General features: G+C 38.8%; 4 protein-coding genes across 5 annotated transcripts; 3 read left to right on the top strand and 1 right to left on the bottom strand.

Annotated features, from left to right (window-relative positions):
- Nucleotides 1-542: 542 nt before the first annotated feature.
- LOC131664640 (DNA polymerase zeta catalytic subunit) lies at nucleotides 543-8,025 on the bottom strand. Its single transcript, XM_058935914.1, has 17 exons — nucleotides 7,786-8,025; nucleotides 7,435-7,621; nucleotides 7,273-7,366; nucleotides 6,711-7,205; nucleotides 6,415-6,640; nucleotides 6,076-6,348; nucleotides 5,485-6,009; nucleotides 4,044-5,416; nucleotides 3,814-3,967; nucleotides 3,181-3,747; nucleotides 2,808-3,120; nucleotides 2,416-2,734; nucleotides 2,095-2,343; nucleotides 1,911-2,021; nucleotides 1,419-1,837; nucleotides 1,118-1,358; nucleotides 543-1,028 (listed from the first exon to the last, which is right to left on the bottom strand). The coding sequence occupies exons 1-17, from the start codon at nucleotides 7,922-7,924 to the stop codon at nucleotides 879-881; spliced, it is 5,835 nt and encodes a 1,944-aa protein (XP_058791897.1). The 5' UTR covers nucleotides 7,925-8,025; the 3' UTR covers nucleotides 543-878.
- Nucleotides 8,026-8,670: 645 nt separating this feature from the next.
- LOC131664678 (SET and MYND domain-containing protein 4-like) lies at nucleotides 8,671-10,901 on the top strand. The gene is made up of 6 exons (XM_058935982.1): nucleotides 8,671-9,787; nucleotides 9,843-10,114; nucleotides 10,186-10,347; nucleotides 10,418-10,561; nucleotides 10,636-10,834; nucleotides 10,879-10,901. The coding sequence occupies exons 1-6, from the start codon at nucleotides 8,671-8,673 to the stop codon at nucleotides 10,899-10,901; spliced, it is 1,917 nt and encodes a 638-aa protein (XP_058791965.1).
- A 2,801-nt stretch (nucleotides 10,902-13,702) lies between these two features.
- On the top strand, nucleotides 13,703-16,450 carry LOC131664532 (uncharacterized). The gene is made up of 6 exons (XM_058935715.1): nucleotides 13,703-13,961; nucleotides 14,036-15,195; nucleotides 15,276-15,547; nucleotides 15,625-15,789; nucleotides 15,868-16,011; nucleotides 16,105-16,450. The coding sequence occupies exons 2-6, from the start codon at nucleotides 14,070-14,072 to the stop codon at nucleotides 16,351-16,353; spliced, it is 1,956 nt and encodes a 651-aa protein (XP_058791698.1). The 5' UTR covers nucleotides 13,703-13,961; nucleotides 14,036-14,069; the 3' UTR covers nucleotides 16,354-16,450.
- A 960-nt stretch (nucleotides 16,451-17,410) lies between these two features.
- Nucleotides 17,411-27,456, top strand: LOC131664628 (NADP-dependent malic enzyme-like). Of its 2 annotated transcripts, none has more exons than XM_058935884.1 (8): nucleotides 17,411-17,567; nucleotides 20,233-20,410; nucleotides 24,570-24,728; nucleotides 24,918-25,280; nucleotides 25,669-25,980; nucleotides 26,058-26,426; nucleotides 26,714-27,008; nucleotides 27,117-27,456. In XM_058935884.1, the coding sequence occupies exons 1-8, from the start codon at nucleotides 17,515-17,517 to the stop codon at nucleotides 27,230-27,232; spliced, it is 1,845 nt and encodes a 614-aa protein (XP_058791867.1). In that variant the 5' UTR covers nucleotides 17,411-17,514; the 3' UTR covers nucleotides 27,233-27,456. The 2 variants fall into 2 exon arrangements, with proteins under 2 accessions (XP_058791867.1, XP_058791866.1); XM_058935883.1 differs by lacking the exon at nucleotides 17,411-17,567 and adding an exon at nucleotides 19,142-19,364.
- The last annotated feature ends 89 nt before the right edge of the window (nucleotides 27,457-27,545 follow it).

Raw genomic sequence — 27,545 nt, 5'->3', positions numbered from 1 at the left:
AAGCGTATCTCCGTCAGCAAAGCCGTCGAGGAACTGATGAAGTACATCATGGATCACGAACAGGAAGACTGCCTCCTTGTCGGATTTTCATCGCAAAAGTCCAATCCCTTTCGCGAAAAGAGCTCTTGCGCTATTTTATAACCCATCGCTCAGTTATTTATTAAACAAATTTGTTAAATGTAAGTTTATCATTATTATTACTATTTCTACTTACTAGGATAAACATTAAAATAATGTTTCACGCCAGTTTGGTAGACTCATAGTTCTGAGTAATTATAATATTGGAATTGTTGATACTTGAATGATTCAAATTGTTTATTCTCTGTTTAAATTGCATTAAATTAATAATTTTAACAATAATTTGTCAACACAATAACTTTCTTCACAATTGGACTATGCACATGATCGTACATTTCCTAGTGTTATAACCTAATCTTGTGACATTTCAATTATTATGTTAAAAATAATTTGTTACAAAATAAATGTTTTTTAATAAAATAAAATAAAATAGCTACTTTAACAATATATATTTTCAGGTGAATCATTTTGCATCATTTGAATTTAAAATGTCTATGACTTCCATGGTATGAGTGTACAAATTTATTATCAAAAAATGGAATTGAATCAACAAAAAACAAGATGTCTACTGGATGAAATCCTTCACATAAAGCAACTATAGAATTTTTTATACAACAAAAGATATATTTTCATGAATCATGGGTGCAGTTAACAAATATTTATAAAAAGAAAATAAGTTTTGATATAATAACAATATTTACAAAAATGTACATTTGTATAAATTATATAGATATCTAGATTCATCTCTTTTTGTTGGATTATCACAGTTTTGTATAACATGTTTCTTGTTAATGAGAACATCAAGTTAAATATTCCATAGAGTTGATTAAATCGTACAAATAAGGAATTTGCGAATTGTCTCTCTGAGCACAAATTCTTCGGTAAAATATTGGACAGTCTAAGGATATACAGCTGTCTGCATCTTTGACACCAATACAAGATTCACAGATCTATAACAATAATTATAGTTTTTTAAATGTTTTTTCTATGGATCATTGATTTCATCATGTATTATTAAAAAAAATTAATTTATATTTACCATCTTAATATTGGAATAAATTCTTTCATATTGTCGACATTTTTCATGAAGATCGATTAGTGTTGTTATCTTATTTTTGATACACTCATTACAAATACCTTTATCACATGCTTGTCCACAACATGGACATGAAATATTATATAAATACTGTGATATTGTCGTTTTTTGTTTACGTTTGGTATTAGCTAACATAGCTCCTTGTACTCTTTGCGCAGCTTGACGATGCGGCATTGTCATAAACCTAAGGATAGTTTCAATTATTTTTAATGAAACGTTTACTACGTATTTATTTCATATTTACCAAGCATATGCGTCAACTCCAATCAAATTCAGACACCTGTTTAAAGGCGGAATAATAACTTTGGTAATGTAATAAGTAGCATTCGGCCTTAGACTCGAATCCATTAGTACTTCCATCGGAGATTTAACACAACGTATAAGAGGTTCATTAGGTCCTCCAGCTACAATGATGTAAGGTACTCGAGAGCCAGTTCTCGGTATAGCTCGTGGATCTTTTTGTATCATTCGCTTAGTAAGTTCGAGCGCAGGCACACAGGCAGCTGCTTTATATCCTTTTAATCCTCGAAATTCTTTTGCAAAAGTTAAATCTTGAATGGATGCCCGGCCGCTTAATACTTTATCTAGTTGCCTTGTGACGTACTGCTTTACTTTTGATAAATCTTTCGTTTCGAATAGAATTTTTAATGACTTCTCGAGAATCTGCAGCGGCGATGTATTGAGAATGAAATTTGTCAGTAGAACACAGAAATAAAAATTTGTAAATATCACTTACTTTAGCGACTGCAGGACATCCGTCACGACGAACGGTTTCAATACCTTTGGCCAAGTAAACTGGCTTATCATTTAAATTTTCATACATGTAACCGCAATATCGCTTTTTAGTCTAAAAAAATTTTTAGTTTATTAGAAAAGACTTCTTATGTTTTTAATTAGAATTTTAATAACTTCAAGCTTACCTGAAGAATACAAGGTTGCAAAACTTTTTCAAATTTTAACTTGACTGGTTTCGGATTCATGGCAGTCACACTATCGGCGATTTCCGCTCCAATTTTGAAAGCCTCTTCTCTCGATCTACCTTCAACTAAAACAAATAAAGAATCAGTGTCACCGTAAATCACTCGAGCTCCCCATTTCGGAGTGGACTCAACAATTTGGATCGCTCGTTCTAAAGTTTCTTTTCCCTTGCTGACAACACTATCACCGACCTATAAGATATTTTGTTATGAAGTACTCTGTGCGACAAGTTCCAATTCAGACTAAGAAAAAGAAATACTCACTTCAATGCAAGGCATTCTACCGCTAAAATTAGCAGCAGTGTATCCGTAAGTAACGTTAGCAATGAGTTTTAATCCCAGTTGTCGAGAGTACAATGCCCTTTGTAATGCGAGATCTTCTTTAGGATGGTCTTTTATTGCTTTCTTAACCATAAATCTAGTATTTAGAATTTCCGTCAACATTCGTGGTAAAATACCCTGACGAACTTCTTGCTTTACGAACGCAACTCCACACGGGGCAAAGTTGACTTTATCTTGTAACTTGAGAGCAAGATTTTTGGGCACTTTCAAAGTAGTACACCCAAATTCAAATGGATAGGGTCTAATAAGAAATTCATTAAAAATTATTGAAAGTTTTACAATAAATTTAATATAAAAATGAACTAATAACTTACGCTCCAATGTGCTCAACACGACCCAAACACGTAGAAAAGCAATAATTGTAAGCGATAATAATACTAGGATACAAGCTTTGAAAATCAAGCACAATTACGGGATCGACATACATTGTAGACTCAGGTTCCATAATAAGAGGTAATGATTCCGGTGCTCGCATACTTGCGCGTTGTTGCGGGGATGGCGAGCAGGGTATGTAGTTCAAGGGTTTGGCTATACGAAGCATCATCGACTCGACGCGAAACTGCGAACCACGGGAAAATACTTCTAAGAACTGCACACCGTACAGGCGAGCATGCTCGCTTGTTCGATCTGAAAATTTGAAAAATATATGTATGGAGAATTAGTGAATACATAATCTCTTTTACTCACTGATAATGTCAAAGTGATGCAGTAATCTGTTGATGCCTATGACTTTGTTAGCGTAATAATCGAAGACCCTCCACTGACTAAGTGATGACTGCCACCAATGAGTTAACGTATCGAAGCTTGGACTTGGAATCCTCTCGTTCATCACATTGTACATGACGTTTTCGTAAGTATAACTATAGAGAGCTATTTCATATTTCATTATTCTCCAAATTTCCAAGACAATACGACCAGGTAGTCTCACTTCTGCCAAAGTTTCAATTCGTATCTCCGAAGCTGATGGATCGCCGCGCTGCTCTTCCCAAGTACATTTTGTTGCTGGAATGCGCGAAACTTTGCCACTTAAATTTTTTCCAAGAATAGAAGCGCGCTGAAAAAGGTATCCCCACGATTGGACATCAATATCCCAGCCAATCAATATTTCCGGATCACAACTTGCAATAATTGCTAATAGTTTTTCAAATGAGTCTTCTTCGGTCGCAACGTACGATAAAGTCTGCTCATCTTGATTGGTGCCCGTTACATGTGAAGGTTTGGAGTTTACTTTATTAGGATCTACGATGATGACGCCTGAAGAGAAAATTATAAAATTAAATTTTTAGAATTTGATTGCTTCTGTGTGCATATTCACCCTACCACAATCTAACGTTTTCACTTTGTTCCAGTCGGATGGAACATCATTATAAATAGCGTAGAAAATAGCCGCAATCGGATCTAATTTTGGATCAGGCAGAAGACCTGGCCGCGTGATAACGTGTACTTCTAGACAAATTACTGTCAAAAATTGATGCTATAAAAAAATTAATTTATCAACAACAACAGTATACTTTCATAAATAATAATAAAAACGAGAAAGTTATGCTTACTGATGCTAAAGCTTTAGCTCCAATATCCCCGTCTGCAGGAACTAGAGTCGTTCGTGATGGACCTTCAATTTCACCACAAGAAATTCCTAAATGTTTCGACGTATCACTGGCCTGGTTGTCTTTGAATAACTTTGATATTCTTAAAGTCTGATCCACAATTGTGCTGTTATTACTTAACATTGCTGAGCTTTGCGTCAGTCTACGTTGCAAGTCCATTTCTATTTTCTTCTTTTTCTCCTCTTTTTCTTGAGCTTTTTTCAATTTGTTTTGTTTTTCCCATCGAGCTATAACAGATTCTTTGCTTGGTGGCAGTATCGCCGGTGTGAGGGCAGTTATTTTATCATTATTATCAAATGGAAATGGCTCCGAACTATATATTTGCCATTGAAGACGAGAGTGGGCTTCATCTGGTATACACCGAGGCTTTTTCAAGCTTTTCGTGGTTTGATAATGGGTTGGTAAACCAATTGCATCCTCTGGATTACTAAAGAAAGGCTCAAGGTTCTCACATTTTCGCGGATTGGAATTGTTCGTGCTTTCCAACGTTTTTTGCTCACTGAAAAGATGACATTTTGGTGAAATTGAGGATTCTTTTTGTCTGACTTCAAGAATTTGATTGCTAGAGAGTTCAGCTTGTTTATATATTTGTTCTTCTGGCTTTGAATTTACATTTTCATGTCTGTCATCATATTTTAGTAATTCGTACTTTTTCATGTTTTCTAAAACTTGTTGTCTGCTAGGAGGAGATGGAAACGTTATCACCCCGTCAGAACGTGTTTGAATGAAAAAGGATGATTGAATTTCACCTTCTCTTAATTTCTTTTGATTCGTTCCAGGTATTTCGCTGAAAGACTGTTTAACTATATTTATTTGCTCTAGGTCTGAATTTTCGTTGTTTCGAATATTTTCGTTTCTGAAGGAGCCGTACTTTGTAACCTTGCCTGAAATTGATTGTATATCCGGAGAAGGCTGCAATGCCATAGCTGTTTCAGAATTTATTTGAGCAAAAAAGGATGAGTTAACTTCATCCGCTAAATTCTTATAACCTGTTTCTGGTATATGGGTATAAGATATTTCGATTGGAAGAATTGATGTATCTCTTTGTTTTTCCGGTAACGTTTGTAAAGATCCAATGTAGTTTGATAAGTTTGACAATTTTTCTTGAGAATTCGGTTGATTAGAATCACTATCGTCAATAATAACTGGTTTCAATATCGGAAAAGACGTGAGAGTTCCGTTTGATTCGTCTGAATCTTCAACTAATGTATCGTCGCTATCAGACGTTTTACTTACGGATTTTTTAAGCATAAATAGTTCCTTCGTAGTCTTTAAAGACTTTGTATTCTCAGATTCAACTGGATTGTGTTCTATTTCTACCAACAAAATTAATAAAGGAACAATTGATAGAAGTACAATTGTAAATTTTTTATAATTAATTTACCTGCATTTGACTCTTTTACTGGTGAAAATATTGTTTTTCGCCGAAAACTCTCTCTCAATTTTTGCCGAACAGATCTGGAATTTGATGGCGACGCACAAGATGAAGCAATAGGAGTTGTAGATCTTTTGGGTGTTTCCTGACCAACTCTACTGATTTCAAGATTTAATGGAGAATATGTACGGGTAGGACAACTTGGACTCGTGAGTTTACTCGTACGTTTATTTGGCGAACGTCGTGGTGTTTTTGGTAGTTGCTTTTTTGATTTTTTTCCCTCTGGACTTCGAGAATCGTCGTCCTCGCTGTTCGAGACGCGTTTCCTTTTTTGAGGTGTAACGGGAACAGAACGTGTACCACTTCGACTTCGTCTATAATCGCACTCAAGAAACTCTTGTCTTGCTATTGTTACATCAGTATCGTCGCTAGGACCTGATCTTGAATTTTCGTCATCAATGGGACCATCTAATTGAGGAATATTCTTGGTTGAACTTGACGGTCCAGGATTGTTTAATGATTCTAATACAAGCTCTAAATTTTAAATAATTGAACATATAATCTACAAACGATAATGTTAATAATTTGAAAATGGATTACCTATTTGAGAGCCAATACTCTTTTGAGTTTGGTGCTGTGATTTTTCCGAATTATACTGTGACATTTCCCAGGAGCTAAAATTTAAATTATCCAATTCTAAACATGTAAGATTCAAATCAAGTACTTCTTCCTCTTCATTGTATTCATTATTATCTTGTTCCAAAGGAAAATCTTGTTGGGACATTTGGGACCCAAGAATGCTATCAGAATCTATTTCATTACGACTGTTCTCTTGATTCTCAGCTAAGTTTGCTAAGATATTTACAAGATCAACTAAAACATATTTTGGTTATTAAATTTATTTTTTCAATAATAAATATATAAACATTTTAAGCTTACGGTCACTAGTGTCTAGAGATACATTGCTGAATGAAGCTTGAGATTGTAATGACAATGATAAATTATCATTTACATTTTGCTGATTCACAAATCTTTGTGTAACAGAAGTGTCTACAGGACCAACATGTATTTCCAGTTGTGATGCATTCAATAAATGGCTATTATGCGATACAGGAATAGGATACGATGAATGATCTCTACTTGGTGTTAGTACAGTTTCATTAGCCTGAATTAATAACAGAAAGTAGTCAATTAGTTTAATTAAATAACACGAATACAATTGATTATATTTATACCTGAGATTCAAGACTAGCTAGACGCTGCAGAAATCTTCTTTCATAGTAAATGTCATTCTCTGTTAGAATTTTTGCTGCTTGTGATCTTGCTGGACTGTCTGGATATGTTAATTGTGAATCTCCACCTAAGCCAGCTTCAGTTCTTCTAGTTTTCTCTTCTTCCCAAATTGCAGCAATACCAGGATTGAGATCAATTCCTTTATCAATGACTTCTCTATTGAGAATGTCAGAAGCCCAAACATCTAGCTCTAGTTTGCATACACTTTGTCTTACTACAGAAAATGGTAAGTATTCTTTTTTATCAAAATCAAGTACATTGTCTGAAGTATAAAATGATTTTTCTTCATTTTGAGATACTGTAGTTTGATGGCGATGTTTAACATTCCTCACATTTATCATGCTCATACCATATATATTATAATCTATCATGAACTGTAGTATAAATGGAATATGAGCTTCATAAGGTTGAAAAATTGAATCAAGTACACATCCACTCTGAAAAAAACTTATTGTAACAAAATTTGTAAGTATTTTTAAATTAAAATTAATATTTATATACTACCTGCAGCAAGTCAATGGCTCTTTTATGCATAGCAGGATTATAAAAATATATTTTGAAAAAATGATGTCCTTTCCTATAATAGCCATACAAAGGTCTGAAAATTAAAAAACAAATAAAATATTCAATGTTTAAATAATTATTAAATCAATGAGTGATACTTACATAGCAGATACTTCTTGAATTTTATAAACATGTTGAGTATTTGACTTTGCAGCTCCTAGAGAAACATTGATAGCTGCATCTAATGATGCTGCAAGTCTGTACATCAAAATATCTGCTTTGATTTGTCCTGTATAAGGAACATACAGGTATGGGAAAACTCCATGTACATGAAGACATACTTTGTCACCTGTTTAATTAAATAGAAATTAAATTAAAAACAAAATTTTCTTAACACTATATTTAAATCATTTCTGTCACATTGATCATACAAAACTAAACTTTTAAACATTCTTAACTACAACTAATTTGTATAGTCAAGAGTGCTGAAAATAAACCATTAATAAAAACTACCTTTATCAGTGATTCCAAAAATCCGTACAATAGGAACTTGTTTAATTCCATTTCCCCGAAATTGTGAGAAGGTCGGATCGACATCAGGTATTGGAGCTGCTTGATAACTGTCAGCAATAACTAATCTAATAGAATACATATTTCAACTTGATTTTCACATCGATTTTGTTAAAAAGTATAACAAAATATAAACAAAAACAATGATTAACACGCGTAAACCGAATCACATTAGCACGCACGCCCGCGCAACATTCAACAATGACTTTTCACCACTAGAGGCGCTGATAGTTTTAGCATTTTACCGAATACATTTTCCGCTCCGCATGCGCAGTAATACGTTAATTTGAATTGCTAATCTACCCTACGAAAATCTTTTTTTTCTCTATTTTTAGAGAGGGTACACATTCCAAAAAAGCAATTTTCGGGTGGTACAAATTAAGACGAAGCTAATGGTATATATATATTTTTAAATCAATCATTTTTCTGCCAGGGTCGTCTCGATATATGTATTTGTATAAAACTGCACATATGAGATATACTGAATGGGAAACTAAATCAAATAAAAAACTCAACCATACACTTCTTGTTAAATTCGAGGAATAAATATAGTGCATTGTTACGGATCGAATCTCGACGCGATTAGTCAAAATATTAAGTTTAGATAATAATTCGACTAGTTTAACCAGTTACTTATTGTTCTTTTATTATAAATCTAAAAGAAAATATTTCTTCGTTGAAGAAAAACTGTTGATCGAAGTAAAATTATTGGTATGTAGAATCGCTTGCTTTAATTTAATATTTTTTTATATAAGGTTATAGTGTACTGAGTTTGAGTGATTTTATATCTCCGACTAGCAGCAAAGATGTATTCTCGTAAGTTTGAAGATGTCCTCAAAACAACTGGCTCTAGCATGTCATCCATCTAACATGTCATCTATATCTGGAATTAGTTTTGGATCTTTTGATCCAAGTAGAGAGAGTACATTTAAAGATCATAACAGTGGAGATGAAGTTTTACACAATGAGAAATCTGCAATGAGAATAGCTTTGGGAAGTTGGGGACCAGTTTCAAAACCTTCAGGAGTATGTAGAAAAAAAAATTCACAAGATTCTATCAAATATAGAAAGTATGGTAATAACTTTTACAATACCAGAATGCCAAACAATATAACCCATGAAAAAGTTTGGAGATTCTATACACAAAGCATTGCAATAGCTCCAAATGATTCGTCTGAACTTGCTCTTGGCTATGGCAATAGATCAGCTTTGCTTTATCATCTAGAAAAATATGAGGATTGCATTAAAGATTGTGAGAGAGCAATAGAAATTACTACCTGTGATTTTTTGAAATGTAAATTGTTGTGCAGAAAAGCTGAATGCTTAGCCTTTTTGAATAAAAATTCAGCAAAAAGTGTTTGTGATGAAGCTCTAAAAAAATTGTGTATATTGTCTATAAAAGAGGATTTAAAAAGAAAATTTGTTAACAAGCTTCACAATATATTAAATACTTTAAAAGATTTAAATTCTTTCGAGCAAACCAACAAACCACAAAATATGTCTGAACTCACCGATCTGAAGTATCAGAAAGAAGCTCCATGTGCTTCTAAAAGCATTAAAATCACTTACAACAAACAATGGGGAAGACATATTACTGCTACCAAAGATATCAAACCTGGTGACATTGTTGCTATCGAAGATAACTTTTGCACATTGTTATTGAAACCTGGAATGTATTTATTTTGCTCAAATTGTGTTCAACCTACTTGGTCATCCATTCCATGTAGATACTGTATTTATGATGTTTATTGTTCGGAAAAGTGCTTGTCAGAAGCATGGATCAAATATCATAAATACGAATGTCCTGTCTATCCGTACATTTGGGATATAGAGCAGAATATTACAAATGGTCATAGTGCAATTAGATTACTGCTTATTATGATTCATAAAGCAGGTGGAATTAAACAATTGAGAAAAGATGCAAGTAACATAGAAAATTGCAAAGGTATGTAAGATTATTTAGATTTCTATAATTCAATACATTAAAACATTTTTTTTAGATTTTCGTACAGTAGGATTTTCTTCTGATGGTATTTTCAGCAGTGAAAATTTTGGTAGTATGTACAGTCATATACATGGAGTTGATAACTTCACAATATATTCACAAATTTACGAAGCCTGTACAATTGTTCATCTGTTAGCTACAAAAACGGATTTGTTTGAAAAAAAAATAGACTTAGATCTATTGGAAATGTTGAACCATGATGATATAATTTTAGTTGGAGCTTTATTAGCAAGAATTCATGCTTTAATTCAAAAACATTCACTTCTGGTAAAATGAATAATTTTTTCACTAATACTGGTTGTATTTATAAATGTAGATGATTGTAATTGTTTACATAGCTTACACATAATTTTGAAAATGACAGAGTTCATTATGGGATATCTATTGGTCCATTTAGGAGTCTTTTCAATCACAGCTGTAATCCAAATACCGAACTAGTTTCTGTAAATAATAATAAAACATTGATTTATGCTAAACATTTTATCAAAAAAGGAGAGCAGGTATATAAAAAATTAATTTTTTTTATGTTTAAGTGATGAATGTTAATTGAACTGATTTTTTAATTTTCAGTTATTTGTTAGTTATTGTGGCGAACATTATTTAAGCAATATTAGAGAGCAAAGGCATAAAAATTTGCTTAAAATCTTTAATTTTAAATGCCACTGCTTAGCTTGCTCAGAAAAGTGGTCAAATATTTGTATTCCAAGCTCTGATGTAAGTTAACAATAAAATCTTTGCTTTATGATAGTTTTGATAGATGGTATTTAATTATATAAACATTCTTCTAGCTTATATTTGATATGACTTCAAGTTTAGGAGTAGAAATCCATAAAATCATTGATACTATAGCTATTAATCATTCTAGCTTAGATTCAGTGAAGAAAATAAAATTTATTTTAGAAACATTGAGTACAAAATTGACCGAACATTGTTCAGCTTATTACAGCTATGAAAAATATCTACTAAATATGTATATAACATATTTTGGTAATTGGACATTTAATATGTCACACAAATGCATAAATGCATAGGTACAAATATTAAGGTTTTCTAAATCAAAAACCTATAGTTTAATTTTGTATTTTTTGACTTATATATGTATTTTTGTTACATAAAAATATCTTTAATAGTCTATGAACTAAAACAAGTTACCATAAATCAACAAATGTTGTCTAAGAAAACGTTCAAACTTACTAAATAATCTGTTTAAAAATAATCAATATTTTTTAAATTGATAATTAAGGATTCATATTGAAATGTCTTATGTATGAAGTTAAAAATTACATCGCTTATGTCATCAGTGATAAAGTGTCTGATCATTGTAAACACTTTATTACATTTTCTATGGCAGTTTTGTTACTAAGATATTTCCACATCAATTTTTTACTGATTATCTTCATAAGAATCAACATGCAGCTGTCAATAATTCTTGTGCCTTTCCTTCTAAACCGTTTACTTCGCCGTAATATAAGTAGCGGCACAACTCCAGCACTGATATTGTAGAAGCTTATCGAGAATTAATAAGAAAATACTTTATTTTTATTTATTCTCGGCAGTCTGCCTTGATCTATCAATCTTTTAAAAAATGCTAAGCTGCCACGTAGTATATTTTTATAGAGTTTAAATTATTTGTCTATAAATATCAGACTTGTGTCGCTGCACAGTCCATTTTCGAATAATGGTTCTACATTAGTTTGTGAAAGTTTGCGGAAATCATTGTCATCTTTATATATTTCCATAGTCGGAGTTATCAATGTCACTCAGGAATTGTATAGTCAATTGTTTGAACATATACTTTAAAATAGTTTTGTTTTAATGTTTAATATCAAATAATTTTTTTTCTACTATTTTAATCGAAAAAAGACTATTGCTCACTGAATTACAATCCGCCTTTGGAATTAAAACTTAGGGCTATCGAGTAGTCTACCATAGATAATGGTACTACTATTATAATTATTAATAATCATCATTAATGTAATTGTTAAATAATTATTTCATTAACGGTAATATAACAATCGCAAATCTGATTTAAAATGTCAACATAAGCTTTTATTACAAAAACAAACAGAGATTAAATTGATAGCGAATGAATAATAAATAAAAGAACAGAATTCGATATGTAACAGTAATAATATAGTTATTTACTACATTTATTATCACTAATTACATCAGACCTATTACAAAACATTGAAATATACCGGATTGGCATATCATCATTGAAATTATTATAAACTTTATTCGTGAGAACATGAAAGTAATATTGAACTATATTTTTACGCGATGATAATTCATTTTAATGTTCCTTCGATTAATAGAAAGATAGTTGAATTTTATATTTTTCTACACGTGTATTTTGGTTTTTATGACATTATAATTTCTTATTATTTAATTTGAAAATACTAAAATGAATTGCCTTGAATTCAATAAGTTGTTTCATAAGTGAATGTTCCATTTTACATAGATTTATCTCACACGTATTTAAAACTTTTTATACAATTAAGTAATAGCGAGCAATTTATGAGCGTAATTTTTAAAATGGTTGAAAGTAACATCGAATAAGATTAATATTTGATTACTACAAAATTTAATTCCTAATTTGCACGTTTGATTTGAATGGACCCGTTTGATGCAGTAATTTTTGTAATTCACACACTAATCATTAGAGATTCATGTTTCAATGCGCGTGTTTCTGTCTTAAGGGTACCATATGTTTAATTTATGATTGATTCAATGATCGAGATGCTGGTTAGTAGTTAGTCTGGAATCCGTTGAGAGCAGCGGTGACACCTGGGGCACGGATGTGTCCGGTTCTGATGCCAATTACATTTGACCGAACAAATTATAAGCTATAAATTGCTTTTAAGACATTTAGCGGGTTAATATAACTTTTGACTAAACAATAATTGATATACTTAAATTAATCGCGACAGGCGACGGACATAAATGAAAAGAATATCTTATAGACGGAGCAAAAAGTTGAGCTAACATTGGAGAAATATGCATCCGTATTTAAAGGATATATTTTTTTCGGAGATCAACATGTCTGATACATTAACCGTCGTTGAATCATCGTGATCGTTGATGTTGTTAATTGAAGGGTCATTTTCACGATGTCGTGATCTTGGTGGGTTCGGTGGAGGCTGCTGAGAACTTCATTTCCTACATTCCAATCTACTTGATCAAAGTGAGTGGTACGTGCCCTTTTTTTATTGCTCATACTCGGGAGCGTCACGCATCTGCTGAACAGATTGAGTTTTCCCTAAACAGACTTAGATTTTCTCCAAACGTGCCTAAACACGGGATTCAAGGGATGCCATTGTTTTCTATATTTCCCTTTATCAAACCGCAGAGCTAAATATGGAAAAAATGCTAAGATTCAACTATAGTTTTATATCGTTATTTGCTTTACAAAATTGACGTTTATCATTATTAAATTATCGTTGTAAACCTTTTTCGGCAGAAATCGAACTTTCCGTAGATTGCAACGCGTGCTTAAGTAGGTGATAACACATGCGCGTTGTCACCCTCGGGAATCGCCTACCTTCTGCACTTGTTGCGTAATGTACTATATCAAGTACTCATCAGATCTTTGGCACCTTAATTAATATAAATAGAGCGTTATCAGGCTCATATAAGAATGAGAGGAAAAAAGAGAAGATTAGTAAAATATAGAAGTGTTTCATCTCGTAACCGTCTATCTTCGTTAATTATACTATACGGGCTTATAATGTAACGGCCAATAAACGTATTTCTTGCCGTTCGCAGGTTACCAACGCCATCTAGTTGCAGATGGGCGGATCACAAGGACTTCAGGTCCACTACAGACCATTAAATAAACAATTATGAAGGTACAATTGAGAAATAATCACGAGTCACGAGTTTGTAGGAAACTACTTTGAGGTCTCTGTGTACGTGTGCGCGGTGTGTGAACGCTGAATTAATGCGTAACCACCACAACTAAATTAAGAAGGATACTAATATCATCTGATATTGCCGATTAGTTTCAAGTTTCAACAATTCTTCAAATTTTGTCCAATATTTTATTTATAGAAGACAAATTAATTGAAAGCTAAGAATTTTTATAATATAAGAGTGTATGTTAAAAACTGATCAGGTATTTATAAATATGAAATAAATATACACACAATTAGTGAAGTAACATGTATGTATCGATGAATGATTTTTAAGGTTTTATTAAAAAATTATTAGAAAATTAAAAAACATGGCTGACTCACTAAATATAAATAAATATTTGGAAGAACAGAAAAATGTTATATTGAAAAATATTGATAATCGTGATTTCTTGTGTGGAGATGAAATGTTTTTAGAGAAAAGATTAATGTCTAGTATGATGGAAAATATGGATAAAAAAGAAGTCCACCATCAAAAATTCAATAAGAAACTTGCTCTTGATATGGAATTAATAAAAAACGACCCATTGTCTATTAGAATGCGAAATGCTGGAAATAGATTATTCCGTCAAAAATCCCACAATGAATTAGATCATCGTAAAATATTGGCATATTATAATCAGAGTATTGCTGCTGCTCCTAATGATTCTGAAGAATTAGAACTTGGATACAGTAATCGAGCTGCATTGTTACTCCATTTACAGAAGTATAAAGAATGTTTGCAAGATTGTGACAGAGCATTATCTAGAGTCAAGTCTAATCAGTTAAAAATCAAATTGATGTTTCGAAAAACTGAAGCCTTAATTGGTTTAAAAGATTTTACCACAGCTGAGGCTGTTTTATTCCAAGCTAATTGTTTATTGAAAAAAACAAATTTAGATTTTAAACAGAGTTACACATTCGAAAGGAAGTCTGAAGATTTTGAAAGGAAAATTAAGAAACCATCAGATGAAGAAAATATAAACAATGTAGGAAAAAAGATCAAATTTGCAAACGAACTTCCATCATTTGAACCAAATGTCGAAGCTCCAAGTGCTTCTGAAGCTGTTGCTATAAAGTACAATGAAAAATGGGGTAGACATATTGTTGCTACTCGGCATATTGAAGCTGGAGAAATTCTCGTTAGAGAAAATAGTTATTATTCTTTTATTGATCCTTCAGAGATGTGGTTGTTTTGTTCTTTTTGTACCAAACCATCATGGAGTCTTATGCCATGTAAAGGCTGTATTTTTGATGTTTATTGTTCAGATAAATGTCAGTTAGAAGCTAACAAGAAATATCATAAATTTGAATGCCCAATACTTCCATTTTTATGTCAAAAAGATGATGACCATAAATTTTTATCGTACCATGTAAGATTTATGCTTATTGCAGTCAATAACACAGGTAGTATAAATCAACTAAAAGAAGAGCTTATAGCAGCACATAAATCCACTGGTGAATTTTGATATTGAATAAATTGTTTATATATAATAAGTAGGTAATGTATTTTTAAAAATAATATTATCTCATTGCAGATCCTCGTAAAAAGGGTTTCATGGAAGATGATATTTTTCATAGTGATGCAATAAGGAGTTATTTGTCTTTTCCTGCTAAGACTGAAGAATGTGATTATGTGGATAGACTTTTTGGTTCAAGCATTTGCTATGCAGTATATCATTTGGCAACCAAAACAGATTTCTTTGGGAAAAAATATGATATAACACCTCTTGAAATGATGTCTGAACCAAACATGTTTTTCTTTGCTGCTTTAATGTTCAGGCAAATTGTATCTTACAATAGCCTTAAGGCAAGAATACAATCAATCACTTGTATAGAATGAATATGTTGCTGTACACTTTTTTTCTCATAATTAACTTTTTTCAGTTACAATATTATCATCCAAAAGGGACAGCATTTTCAATGGGAATCACTCTTCATCCATTTTGTAGTTTCTTTAACAACAGTTGTAAATCAAATGCAGACTACATATTTACTGAAGATAATGAAATTATTGTATATGCTAATCAACCAATAGATAAAGGGTCCCAGGTAATTAAAAAATATTTTGATTAATTAATTACATAAAATCACCTAATTACATCTAATAAAATATTTTCTTTCTTCAAGATATTTATAAATTATTATCAACATGATATTCTCTTGGTACCAAAAGATAAAAGGAACAGTGACTACAATACTTTTATGAAATTTACATGTAAATGTGTACCTTGCATAGAAAACTGGTCAAACATCTGTCTACCCTTTTTGAAGGTAAACACATTATTATAATATATAAAAAGTCAATAATTAGATTATTGATTTACATTATTTTTTGTCATATTCTGTTTATGTTTGTAAAATAAGGATTTACTAGAAACAGCTCCTGATATACTCTCCAATATAGAGGCATCGATAAAGAATGTAGAAAATCAAATAGCTCAAGATTTTGTTTACAATCAGGATTTAATAAATGAAGTATCAATTGTTATGAAGAAAATTGCAGAAGAAGCAACAGTCAACTGTTATGAGTATAGAAATCTTGAGAAGATTCTAAATAGAATACTTGCAGAGTCATTTGGAAAAAAGTCTTTAGAATTTCTTGACTGTTGCTAAAGTATTTTTTTGCTCGATATGACACAATGTTCTATGTATTATCAATCGTGATGTCACGGTTAATTATATTTATTTGTATTCTCTGTTCATAAGTTCTCATAAGATCTATTCTAATTGATAATAAAACAGTTTGGTAACTGTTTGGTAATAGTCGTATCACAAAATTGATTTTAAAAAGTCCTTCCGATTTAATCATTCAACTGATCAAAATAAATGAATATGCGACGGCAACGGCAACACGAAATTGCAGAACAAAGATACGAATCGAAGGTGAATTCGCAATTTTAAATCTATGCAACAACAAAATTTCTACAATAGCGCTTTTACGACATACAGTCCACGAACGGAAGCAAAAGTTAAAGCGATCGCAACCGGACGTTAATTGAGAGTTTTCGAAGAGAAAAGAGCGTGAAAGGGTGAAATTCGGGAAGGACGATGACATTTCAAAGAGAGAAGGAGAGAAATAATGGTCAGTCTTGATTTATGAGGTATCCTTCAGCTCGTTGACAAGCCTCTCGGCTGTTACACACACGTCATTTCTCGTTACGGTGACCTAGTTTTATTTACTCCTGTGATCGAAGTTTGCACGATAATTGTGGATTTATAGATCGAGTGTCGAGTAAATCGTTCATACACGTTATCTCTAAGATAAACTATTCATTGCACGTTAAAGCAATAATCGCAATTGCATTTGAAAAACAACAATCCGAAAGAATGAGATTCTATTAAAATTTATTTTTCAATGCCAAATGATCTATGACTGTTGCGATTAACGAGGGTCTTCGTTACAAGATCGACGCTTCCATTCACACCCGTTACAGTGATTTGCCACAGCCAAAAATTAAAATCTTCCGCAGCGAGTGGGAGCGTGGCAATAAAAACAAACAGAGCGCGATCGGCACATAATAGCTATATAGTGGCCCGTAAAAGTAAAAAGTCAGTCGGCAATACACACAGACACGTACACGCTGACGATTGCCAAGTGTGCGCGACACGAGCTGTCGCGACTTCCCGCGCGCGCGTTCTCTCTCTCTCTCTCTTTCTGCTCGCGCCTATCAGTCATCGTTGTCCATTCGGACCGCATGAACAGTCGGCTCGCATACTCGACCGTCGCTTCTGCACTTTTACAGGTGAGAGAGAGTAGCAGCGAGTGGAATCGCCATGGGAGCGCAAAGTAGCAAGGACGTGCAATGCAGCGGCTCCAAGAGTCACTCGTGAGTATGTCGTAATTCGAGAGCACCGTTTATCGAACGCGGCTTCTGCTGCGGTTTTCCAGAGATCGGAAAGGTGGGTGGGTCGCTCGCGTATTTGTTTTGATTTGGACGCGCAACGTGGTGCGTGATCAGATACGGCTCCGGACTCGCGATTTAAGCTTTCGGAACGATTCTTCCGGTTGCTATGCGATATTCGCGCATTAAACAGTCGATCGGTGGATAGACAATAATCGATTTGCACGGTGTTGAACGTCATTTACGATGCTCAATTTTCCATAATTGTCTATCGCTCCAACTTATCGGATCCAATTTCGCGAGCAACGAATGCGTTTTCTTTTCTATTTACTTTAATTTTGTTTTACTACACCTTGTTTCTTTTATTTACAACTCGAAGTTTTGAATAACGTTATTCTTTTACGACACAAATGCATTTCCAATGACTTGTCCACACAATAACGTGTTTTTAGCGCTTTGAATTGAATTGCAATTGTATATAGATACAAGTTGTGACAGTTTTTTTGCTTTGTCACAGGCTGATTGTCAATCGTATGTCTAATGCATGTATATTTATATGGACAATCGTGCCACTCCGTGCGATTGTACCGTTGCACTGCATACATCTTATTAACTGATAAATATGATTATGGATCAGATTCAAATTGTTTTGATTTTCTTGTTTGCTTCAACTTTCAAGCGATTAATTTTACATTCGATTGATCGTTACAAATAATAATGAGGGTGAGGGTGAAAGTTAGATACGATATTGTTACACTAATATTTTGTATTATAAAAATGCTGGTTTATTGTCATTAGTGTACGTCGTTAAAAACACATTAAACGTAACTGTGTAGGTCAAAAATTTCTGTATTTAAAAGAAAATGATAAGCAGCTTGACCAGTTTTAAAATAGAAACATTTCCCGATATCCACGGTCAAAACTTTCCCAGCGCAGTTGACGCGCATCGCGCGCGACTTGTCACTTCTCAGAACAACTCTGACGATAATTAGCATGAACATGCGCGCGATACATTAAATACGATAAATCAGATATCGGCGCACGAAACTCAGCTCGCTAGCTCCGATAAGTCCGTTTGCACAAGTCACGCCGGACGACCGAAAAATATCTCTCGTGCAGCGCGCGCACGTGAATCGGTGGAAAAATTCGTCGTCACGCACTCGCGGCCTCCGGCGGTCGCGCACCGTCGTAGGCGCGCTCGCTCCGTTTCGTCATCGAAACGCCCCGCTCGTCGAGTCGTCCGCAAGGATAAAAAGAAAAACTCGCTATCTAAGGCCTTTCGTTGACGTGACTTTCCTGCCGCCCCCCCCCCTCCCCCCAGCCATGACGCTCGATGGAATGCCTTTCGCCGAAGAGAACAAACGAACGCGGCTTCTTTCTTCGCCAAGGCAAAAGGAAATAAGTGAGAAATGACAGAAAGAGAGGCTCGAAACTTTCCGCGCCGCCGTGATCGCGCGAGCCGAAGCGTAGCACGCGTGGGTATCATGCAAAATCACGCATCGCGCAGCGCCGGGAGTATCGCTCGCGCGACTTTTATCAGCGCGAGAGCGCGGGGCCGCGATCTATCTCGCAGTCGCGCGCTAACCGTCCATTGTTTCGAAGCCGCTTTCCTGGCGCGATGGGCCGACGTTTCGCGCTGACGAGGTTACTCGTCGAGCTGCGAAGAGCACGGCGGGGCGCAACGCGGCTGTCCACCCTCGTCCAGGCTGCCCGAGAGCTCAGGCCGGACGCCAGCATGGACGAGTCGGCTTATGCCTGGAAGCGCGACCCGATCACCCACAGGTACGCAGCGCCGGGCGTTACCGCGTCCCCGCCGTGTTTCCGATTTTTCCACGACCCCCGCCGCGAGCCCGCGTCCGTCGTGTTTCCAAGCGCTGCGGCGCGATGGCCAAATCGAAAATTGACGCGCAACGCGCGCGTCGATAAGCCCTGCGGCGGCACAGTCGTCGCTCCGCTGCAGATACACTCGCAGGCTAATTTCAGGAGCGATAAGCAGACTTTGTTTACATCCCGTATCGCGGTTCCGGCCCGTAAATTGGCCCCGTCGAACATTGACGACCGCACGTGCTGCGCCGTACGCGCGCTCCGTCCCAAGCGCAACGTACACTATATAGTTAGTTGCACGTAGACGTTTTTCCGACTTGCCGAGGCGAGAAGCACTCGCCAAGGTCGTGCACGATGCAGCTCGTCATTCCTTTTACGCTCGATTTTGTGAAGCTTCGATTCTCGTCGATCGCTGATTTAACTGCTCACTGGCCAAAAATAACAGCTTTCGTGCTTTTCCGAACGAAGCTTTGCGCAAGTTAACCTCGTCAATCCTTGCGATTAATTTCAATATTCGCTAATGCTGTGACGTCGCATCTGCTTTCGATTAGACGTTCGGGAGTAACATCGGGTTTTCTTGATGTGGTTGCCTGCACGTTGGGCCCATTTTCAAAATAAAAAAAAATGACCGCATCTACCGCATGCTCGAACAACAAAGAGAGAAACGAAAACCGGCGGTTTATTCGAGCCCCACTCCTCGCCTTGGCGCTTGCGCCGCGCACCTTTAAAGCCGCGCGACGTCGCGCGTCTGTGTACGTGTTTACTGGCAGCCAGCGATCAGCTGTTCCTCCTCGCCGTGTGCCATTATACATATATCTTTCCACAGACTTCACCAGTACAGGCCTACCAGCGAACAGAGCAGCAAGTGTAACGGCGTCGCAAGCAGCAAAATGCAGACTTTCACGCTCGAAAGGGATCAGCTGGGACAACGTGGACCCGGTGACTCCGTCACACCGGGTGCCGTCCGCGGATTGGATCACGTCAGGAATCCGCAGCTCAACAAGGTCAGTTATTTTTCTCGTCGCTTGCTCCTTGATGAAAACGATTGCGGCCGAGATTATCGAATTAGAAGAGAAAATTAAAAAAAAAAAAAAAAAAAAAAAAAAAAAATAATCCGTGCCCGACAACCTTGCGAACAACGGGCCTGTTACGCGTCGATCGCGTTACTTCATAACCTTGCACTTGAAACACGCGGCCGACGGAATTGCACGTTGCTCGCTCACCAAGCTTTAGCCTATTATCGATCTCAAGAGCCGATTGTTTATTCAAAGCACCACCGCCGACACGTACGGTTCGCGACAGTTTTCCGCAGTTTGCCGACACGGCGCCGCGCCACGGTATTGTGACGCGCGAAGGGGCGCGCGCGACAGGGTAGTTACGTGCCACGTCTGAGCTTGCGCGGAACGACCGATGTCGGGAATTTTCAAGTAGTTCGCGCGAGCGCTTGACCAAAACAGAAAAAAAAAAGAAAAAAGAGAACCGCGCGCGCAAGTTTTTCGCGGAAGTTCATTTGCATAGCATTTTGCCACTCGACATAACGTGACGCACTCGCGATCTCAAAGGTGACGGTACCGCGAGTACGCGTCCGCAATGACTCGGTGTGTTTTACTTTTTTTTCCCCTTTCCTTCGGAAAAAAGGATGATTCGCTCGTGTCGTTAATTTCGAACGTTCTCTTTCCTCGTCTACTCGTTTTTCGCTGACAATTGTTTTCTAGCGCAACTCGTGTCCAACAGGAATGCCGCGACGATCGCTGCCGATAATGGCGTCCGGCGGTGATTGTGATTTTGCCCTTCGGCGAAAAAGACAGCAGTTGCCGAGCGAACGATCCGTTCGCTTTCTCGCTGCGACCGTACGATCTTCGTCGGAGTCGTCGCGAGAAACAAAGAAAGCCTTGTATCGCGCTAGAGCCGCCGTCGATAGAGTCCGTCGCCTCTGTCGCTTGATTCGCGAAATACGCTGACGTCATGGGCAATTTCGGTAGAATCCAAGCGTCACGGAAACTTCCGTGATCAAACGCGCCCGGCGACTCTTCTCGGTTGATCGCACCCGCGGCCCATTGACGCTGGATTTTCGCTCGCGCGCTCCGGTGTCGAGCAGCGCGTGCCGCGACACTCGACGTTAGCTTCGGCCGATCGATGCGAGAATCAGCAATTGCTCTCTCCGTCTCGTATCAGTTAGCCCCGTTTGAAATATTACGCCTGGCACGCACGGCAATATTCCCTGTGCCGCGCGTTCTCGGGTTACGTCTTGCGAGACGACAATGTCGGAGCAGTGGAATACCTTTCCCGCGAATTCGACGTGGAGCTGGTCGCGAGCGCTTCTTTCGTCAGCTCTTCAATTCGCGAAGGTCGCCTGTTTTTTTTTTCTTCCTTTTTGCGGTCGGCTAGACGGAAGCGGGATCCCGTTGTTGTCAATTTTTCGCCGGCGCCTCTTATCTGTAATCAATCCGCAGCGGCGCGGTTGGAATTCCGCGGCTGCGTTCAATTCGTCGTATGTGCGCTCGATAAACGACTGGTTACTGCCTGTCCGATACGGGTAATCGAGCGCGCTGTTGACGATAACTATGTTTTGCCGGCAGCGAACGCACGGCCGTCGCGTTAGCGGCTCGATCCGGCGCACGGGAGTCTCCGCGTTGTCGCTCGAAAGCGTTGCGACGGCGCGTTGGATTTGACGATGGTTCAATTCCCGAAGGCGAACTGTCGATCCGCAGCGAGGCAAGCGCGATACGGCCAAGGCGCTTGTCGCCGATCATATGGTCGCGCATGCCTTGTGCCCGGAATTTTGCCTCGTTCGGCCGTCAACGGTCAACGATCGACGGCTTCGCACGTGATCTCTGCTCGATCTGTCGGCGCCAATGGAACGACGTTGCTCGTAGCAGCTGGCACGATCCGGCGATTCTTTGCGGTTAACAACTCGACGGAAATGGGCGCATTTGTCACGCGACGGCGAGGGAAAGCGACTCGTCGATTGTTCGGGCTTCGCGGCGGTCGCACTGGTTTTCTCTTGCGAATAAAGGGTCGACCAGCCGACGGTCACCCTAACGATCCGTGTATCCTCGACGAAAGAGAGGGATGAAGAGAGAGAGAGAGAGAGAGAGAGAGAGAGAGAGAGAGAGAGAGAGAGAGAGAGAGAGAGAGAGAGAGAGAGAGAGAGAAGGGATGGAGACAAGCACATCGCGCCAAGTGGAGCGAGGCACGATGGAGCTGTCAGCACCATGAGGTTTCGGAGAGGTGGACAGGATCTAAGGCAAAGTGCATCGGCCTGACATTCCCTTGTATATCGATTGGCGGACTCGCAGCGCGCAGGTCTTTCACCCCCCCCCCCCCCCCCATGGCAACTCTTAGAGTGTTGTCGTTACGCGCGGCGGGCAGAGCCGCTCGACCGGGAGGTCTGGAGCGTGTGAGCATGGAGGTCGACTGGTGGATTCTCGTCCCCGTCAGCCAGGACAGACTGACGAAAATTCCGGAAGCTTTGCTCTCTATCGATGGCAGGGTGAAATCTTGTCGTTTGTTTGGTGCTCTTTGCTGTTGTTTAGTGGTAGGCTTGTTGTACACTGCGCACTCGTTCCTTTTCATTTTTATTTCTCTCTCTCTCTCTCTCTCTCTCTCTCTCTCTCTCTCTCTCGCCGACTGCACGCAAGATTCGAACTATCCTTCGACACCTTGGATTTGAAGCTTGCTGTGTTATTTACACCCTCTGCAAAACAGAAAACTGCTTGCCGTATCGATTGGCAGCATGTGCAACGTAACTCTTGGATTATTTTGCCAAGCGGTGAGTCAACTAGTTATCGCACGTGCACGCCTTAATCATTCCTTCTATCGAAATTACTGCAACTAGATTTATCTACGGCCGCGTTTCTTTCTTTTCCGTCTGGTCGCGCGTCGACGTTGCTGATTTGCGAGTGAATCGATTCAAGGCATTGCATTGTGTTCGAAACCCGCCTCGGAACGGTTTTTCATTATCGAGTCTAGACGAATCGTCAATTATTCATTTGCAATACCGATGCCGTTCTGCCGAAATTAAATCGACCCAAAAGAATATAAACGCAGCCGGTCGTGTGCATTTCAAGTATCGTGAAGCGCGACGTCGTCGCAAATATTGCAGTTCGACGGCAACGCAAAAGTCCGACGCTGCAGAGCGGAACTGGCGCAAACTAGATAAATGCGAGCCGGCCATTCAAAGTTCAGCCGCGCGTAAAGTACACGCAACGAGAAGGAGATCGAGCTCTCGCGCATTTTATTATGTCTGGGCGAGCGATTGCGAATTGAGAAACGGGGCGCGCGTCGACCGATAATCCGCCGGTCAAGAGCCGCGGATTAGCGCGTCGGGCGACGCACGGCGACTCGAGCAGCTCGCGCTGCGCAGGCCGAGGCCGGAACGCCGATGTGTGCGCGCGTAAGCGCGTGGACCGCGGTGGGCCGATTGGCGCGCGACACTGGGAACTCGAGAGGCACGAAAAAGCGAAGAGATCGCGTTTCGAGCGAGCGGAGAAAGAGGAAAAAAAAAAAAGAAAAAAAAAACGAATCGAGCGCGTGGCACTTCGAGCGTCGTGCGCGCGACGCTCGCTTAATTAAAAGCCTGGACGGCCGTGTCGATGTTATCTCGCCTAAGCGCCGGCCAGCTGATCGCCCCGAGCGCCCGCCGACCGTGCGTGTCGCATTCGCCGCGAGGACACGTGCATAGACGTGAGCTAGCGAGGTCACGATTTACTATATACCTTTTTATTTTCGCGAGCTCGTTCGTTATATCGCCTCGACGCGTGCGCCTTTTTCCTTTCTTTATTCGTTCGTTCGTCCGCTCCTTTCCTTCGAGATAAAGGCGCCCTGTCAACATCCTTTTGTTTGTTTTCAAGGATGTTTGTGAGAAGGTAACGAGATGAATTGTTAATGCCGTGAGTAAGAATTGCTCACCGGAAAATTATAGAATACGTACGAGCTCTGTGTATTGGCTTTTAATTAATTTCGCTGGAAAAACGAGTTTTCTTTCGAGCGTAGTCGCGCAAAACTCGTTTTTTGTTCGAAGAAAAAAATCTTCACCTCGACGTGGAAAAGAACAGGCCTGAAGGATATCGGTGCACCGTGCCTTTCCGTGTAAACGCGAGACAATCGCTCTCTCTGGACGACAGAGAGCGTCGTATAAGCTTGCGATTGCAACTGTTGCAGGGCATGGCCTTCACGATCGAGGAGCGTCAAACGCTCGGCATCCACGGTTTGCTTCCAGCGGCAGTCAAAACCCAGGACGAGCAGCTCGAGCTCTGCAGGCTCAACCTCGACATATACAACGACGATCTCTCCAAGTACATTTACCTGGCCGGCCTCTTGGTAAGTTGCCAGCGTACGTTGTTTTCGTTGATCTCGATGTGATCGGGCGAAATGTCGAGAGCAGCAGAGCCTTGTCCGGCTTGAGCAGAGCTCGACTTTCCTTCCGCGCGGTGGCGAACGAGGAGTCGTCGCGATCTCTTTTATCGATTGATCCAAGCTCACTGGGGTTTCCCGCAATGTATACCGCAGGACCGCAACGAGAAGCTCTTCTACCGACTTCTCAGCGCGGACGTGGAGAAGATGATGCCCTTGGTTTACACGCCCACGGTGGGTCTAGCCTGCCAGAAATTCGGTCTGATCTACCGTCGCCCGCGCGGCCTCTTCGTCAGCATTCACGACAAAGGCCACGTTTACGACGTGCTGAAGAACTGGCCGGAGCACGACGTTCGGGCCATCGTGGTCACCGACGGCGAGCGCATCCTCGGCCTCGGTGATCTTGGCGCTCAGGGTATGGGTATACCGATCGGCAAGCTGTCGCTTTACACCGCCTTGGCTGGAATCAAACCCCATCAGTGCTTGCCTATTACATTGGACGTTGGTACCAACAATCAGGTGGGTTTTTTAGTTCTGCTTCGGATGGTCATTAGTCGTCACAGAGATTCATTAACGCGAGAAAAAGACCGTTAGAACTACTGTCCACTGTATGAATAGAAAAATATTTTGATAATTCATGTTGTATTCAACGATCGTCTTCGTATTGCTTGCAGGTAGTACAATGGACTTAATAAATTCGTGGACAACATAAAGTTTGAATTAATCAGAGCATTTCCTTGTTACAAGTACATTTCTTTCGATGTAAACTGATTTTATTCGCGAATCGTTGAATTGTCGTGGAAAAATAGGGAACACAACCGCGGCCGTCGATAAAAATACTAACAAAGCTTATGAATAACGCGCGAATAAATGCATCTTTCGTTGAGAATTTTGATTTCTACTGCAGTCGTTCCTGGACGACCCGCTGTACATCGGCCACAGGCACAGGCGCGTGACAGGCGCCCAGTACGACGAGTTCTTGGACGAATTCATGTGCGCAGCGGTGAAGCGTTACGGGCAAAACACCCTCATTCAGTTCGAAGACTTCGGGAATGCCAACGCCTTCAGATTATTGAACAAATATCGCGACCGCTATTGCACTTTCAACGATGATATCCAAGGAACTGCATCCGTCGCTCTTGCCGGTCTCATCGCATCGCTCAGGCTTACCAACACTAAGCTCTCGGATAACACTATTGTGTTCCAAGGTGCCGGCGAGGTGAGCTACGAGTCGATGGCTTTTATCGCGATAAGACGAGAAAATCGATTGCTTTGCTAAAACAGTTCGAATTTCAGGCTGCTCTGGGTATCGCTTGGCTTTGCGTAATGGCAATGAAACAGGAGGGAACATCCGAACAAGAGGCTAAAAGCCGTATCTGGATGGTCGATTCCAAAGGTCTGATCGTGAAGAACCGTCCAAGCGGTGGGATAAGCGAGCACAAAGAGCCGTTCGCGCGCGATCACGCTCCAGTTTCCTCCCTCGCGGAGGTCGTGAAATTAGCCAAACCATCTGTGCTGATTGGCGCTGCTGCGATCGGTGGTGCATTCACTCGACAAATTCTCGAGGACATGGCCAAAAACAATGCTAAGCCCGTGATTTTCGCGCTCAGCAATCCCACCAGCAAAGCAGAGTGTACGGCTGAGGAAGCTTACAATGCCACTGAAGTGAGCAATAATCTAGACTGATTAACGTTCGTCATTAACTGAGTTGCAGGACTTATAAATAAATATTTTTTTAGTATATACATATTTATGAAACAGTGGAATCATAAAAAGCTAGGTATCATGCTAAATTAACTTTGACAATGACCACCTTAAAAGCCAACACACCGATCCCAAAATCTCTGATCTTTATGTAATACAGTTGCAGTGTCTTATTATTAATTGCGATTGTAAAAAGTTAGTTTGAATTATTAAACAAGTTTCTAATAACCATCTATTTTCTTTAACAGGGCCGTGCGATCTTCGCCAGTGGTTCACCTTTCAACCCAGTGACCTACGGTGGTAAGACTCTCTACCCCGGTCAAGGTAACAACAGCTACATCTTCCCTGGCATCGCTCTTGGTGCGATTTGCGCTGGTATGAAGACGATACCCGAGGAAACATTCCTTCAGGCTGCCTCGACCCTTGCTGAGCTTGTTACCGACGCGGATCTCGAAAAAGGCACTCTCTATCCACCGCTCAAAGATATTCAAAAATGCTCGATCAAAATTGCAACGAAGCTCATGGATTACGCCTACGCACAATGTATGTATTTTGGTATATCAACAGTATGACCATTTATTAAGAGTGCCATTTGCAAATATTTGTATGAGATTTTAATTTTACTAAAAAATGTTTATTTTTATGTTACAGCGCTAGCAACAGTACATCCAGAACCAGATAACTACGAAGAGTTCATCAAAGCCCAATTGTATGATACAAGCTACACATCATCTATACCTTCAGTGTATCCATGGCCTAAGATGTAACAAACAAATACTTAGTTCAATCGACGATTCAGTGTTTTACTCTATTTCCAAAATTCCGCGTACTTTAACAATTCGCAATGAATAAATAGTCCAAGATCCACAAAGGATCTTATTATTGAGGGATCAAACTTTTCTATTATTTGGATAACAACGTTTTTATTTTTAGCTTTGCTTCAGCACTTTTTTCGCAAAGTAAAGATATTTTGCAATTTAATTTTTTTTTTCATACCGAGTACGCATCGATTTTTCCGTAAATAATAAGCCTAAGCGAGATTTTTAAACTTTGAATGGTAAAACAAAATAGATGTTCTAA

The sequence above is a fragment of the Phymastichus coffea genome, unplaced genomic scaffold (genome assembly GCF_024137745.1).
Source record: "Phymastichus coffea isolate CEN01 unplaced genomic scaffold, Cenicafe_Pcof_1.1 PCOF00044, whole genome shotgun sequence".
Classification (NCBI taxonomy): Eukaryota; Metazoa; Arthropoda; class Insecta; order Hymenoptera; family Eulophidae; genus Phymastichus; species Phymastichus coffea.
Note: the sequence above shows the minus strand (reverse complement) of the source record. Positions and strands in the feature narration are given on the sequence as shown.

Bases quoted from the DNA above. Each gene is read 5' to 3' on its own strand.
- LOC131664532 (XM_058935715.1), top strand. From the start codon at position 14,070: ATGGCTGACTCACTAAATATAAATAAATATTTGGAAGAACAGAAAAAT. The intron at 15,548-15,624 runs GCAAGAATACAA...AACTTTTTTCAG, and splicing joins TATCTTACAATAGCCTTAAG to TTACAATATTATCATCCAAA. The intron at 16,012-16,104 runs GTAAACACATTA...TTGTAAAATAAG, and splicing joins TCTGTCTACCCTTTTTGAAG to GATTTACTAGAAACAGCTCC.
- LOC131664640 (XM_058935914.1), bottom strand. From the start codon at position 7,924: ATGTATTCTATTAGATTAGTTATTGCTGACAGTTATCAAGCAGCTCCA. The intron at 2,022-2,094 runs GTAAGCTTGAAG...AAATTTTTTTAG, and splicing joins TGCAACCTTGTATTCTTCAG to ACTAAAAAGCGATATTGCGG. The intron at 1,029-1,117 runs GTAAATATAAAT...TTATTGTTATAG, and splicing joins TTTATTCCAATATTAAGATG to ATCTGTGAATCTTGTATTGG.
- LOC131664678 (XM_058935982.1), top strand. From the start codon at position 8,671: ATGTCCTCAAAACAACTGGCTCTAGCATGTCATCCATCTAACATGTCA. The intron at 10,115-10,185 runs GTAAAATGAATA...TTGTTTACATAG, and splicing joins TTCAAAAACATTCACTTCTG to CTTACACATAATTTTGAAAA. The intron at 10,562-10,635 runs GTAAGTTAACAA...ACATTCTTCTAG, and splicing joins TTTGTATTCCAAGCTCTGAT to CTTATATTTGATATGACTTC.
- LOC131664628 (XM_058935883.1), top strand. From the start codon at position 19,201: ATGGGCCGACGTTTCGCGCTGACGAGGTTACTCGTCGAGCTGCGAAGA. The intron at 19,365-20,232 runs GTACGCAGCGCC...ATCTTTCCACAG, and splicing joins CGCGACCCGATCACCCACAG to ACTTCACCAGTACAGGCCTA. The intron at 27,009-27,116 runs GTATGTATTTTG...TTTATGTTACAG, and splicing joins GGATTACGCCTACGCACAAT to CGCTAGCAACAGTACATCCA.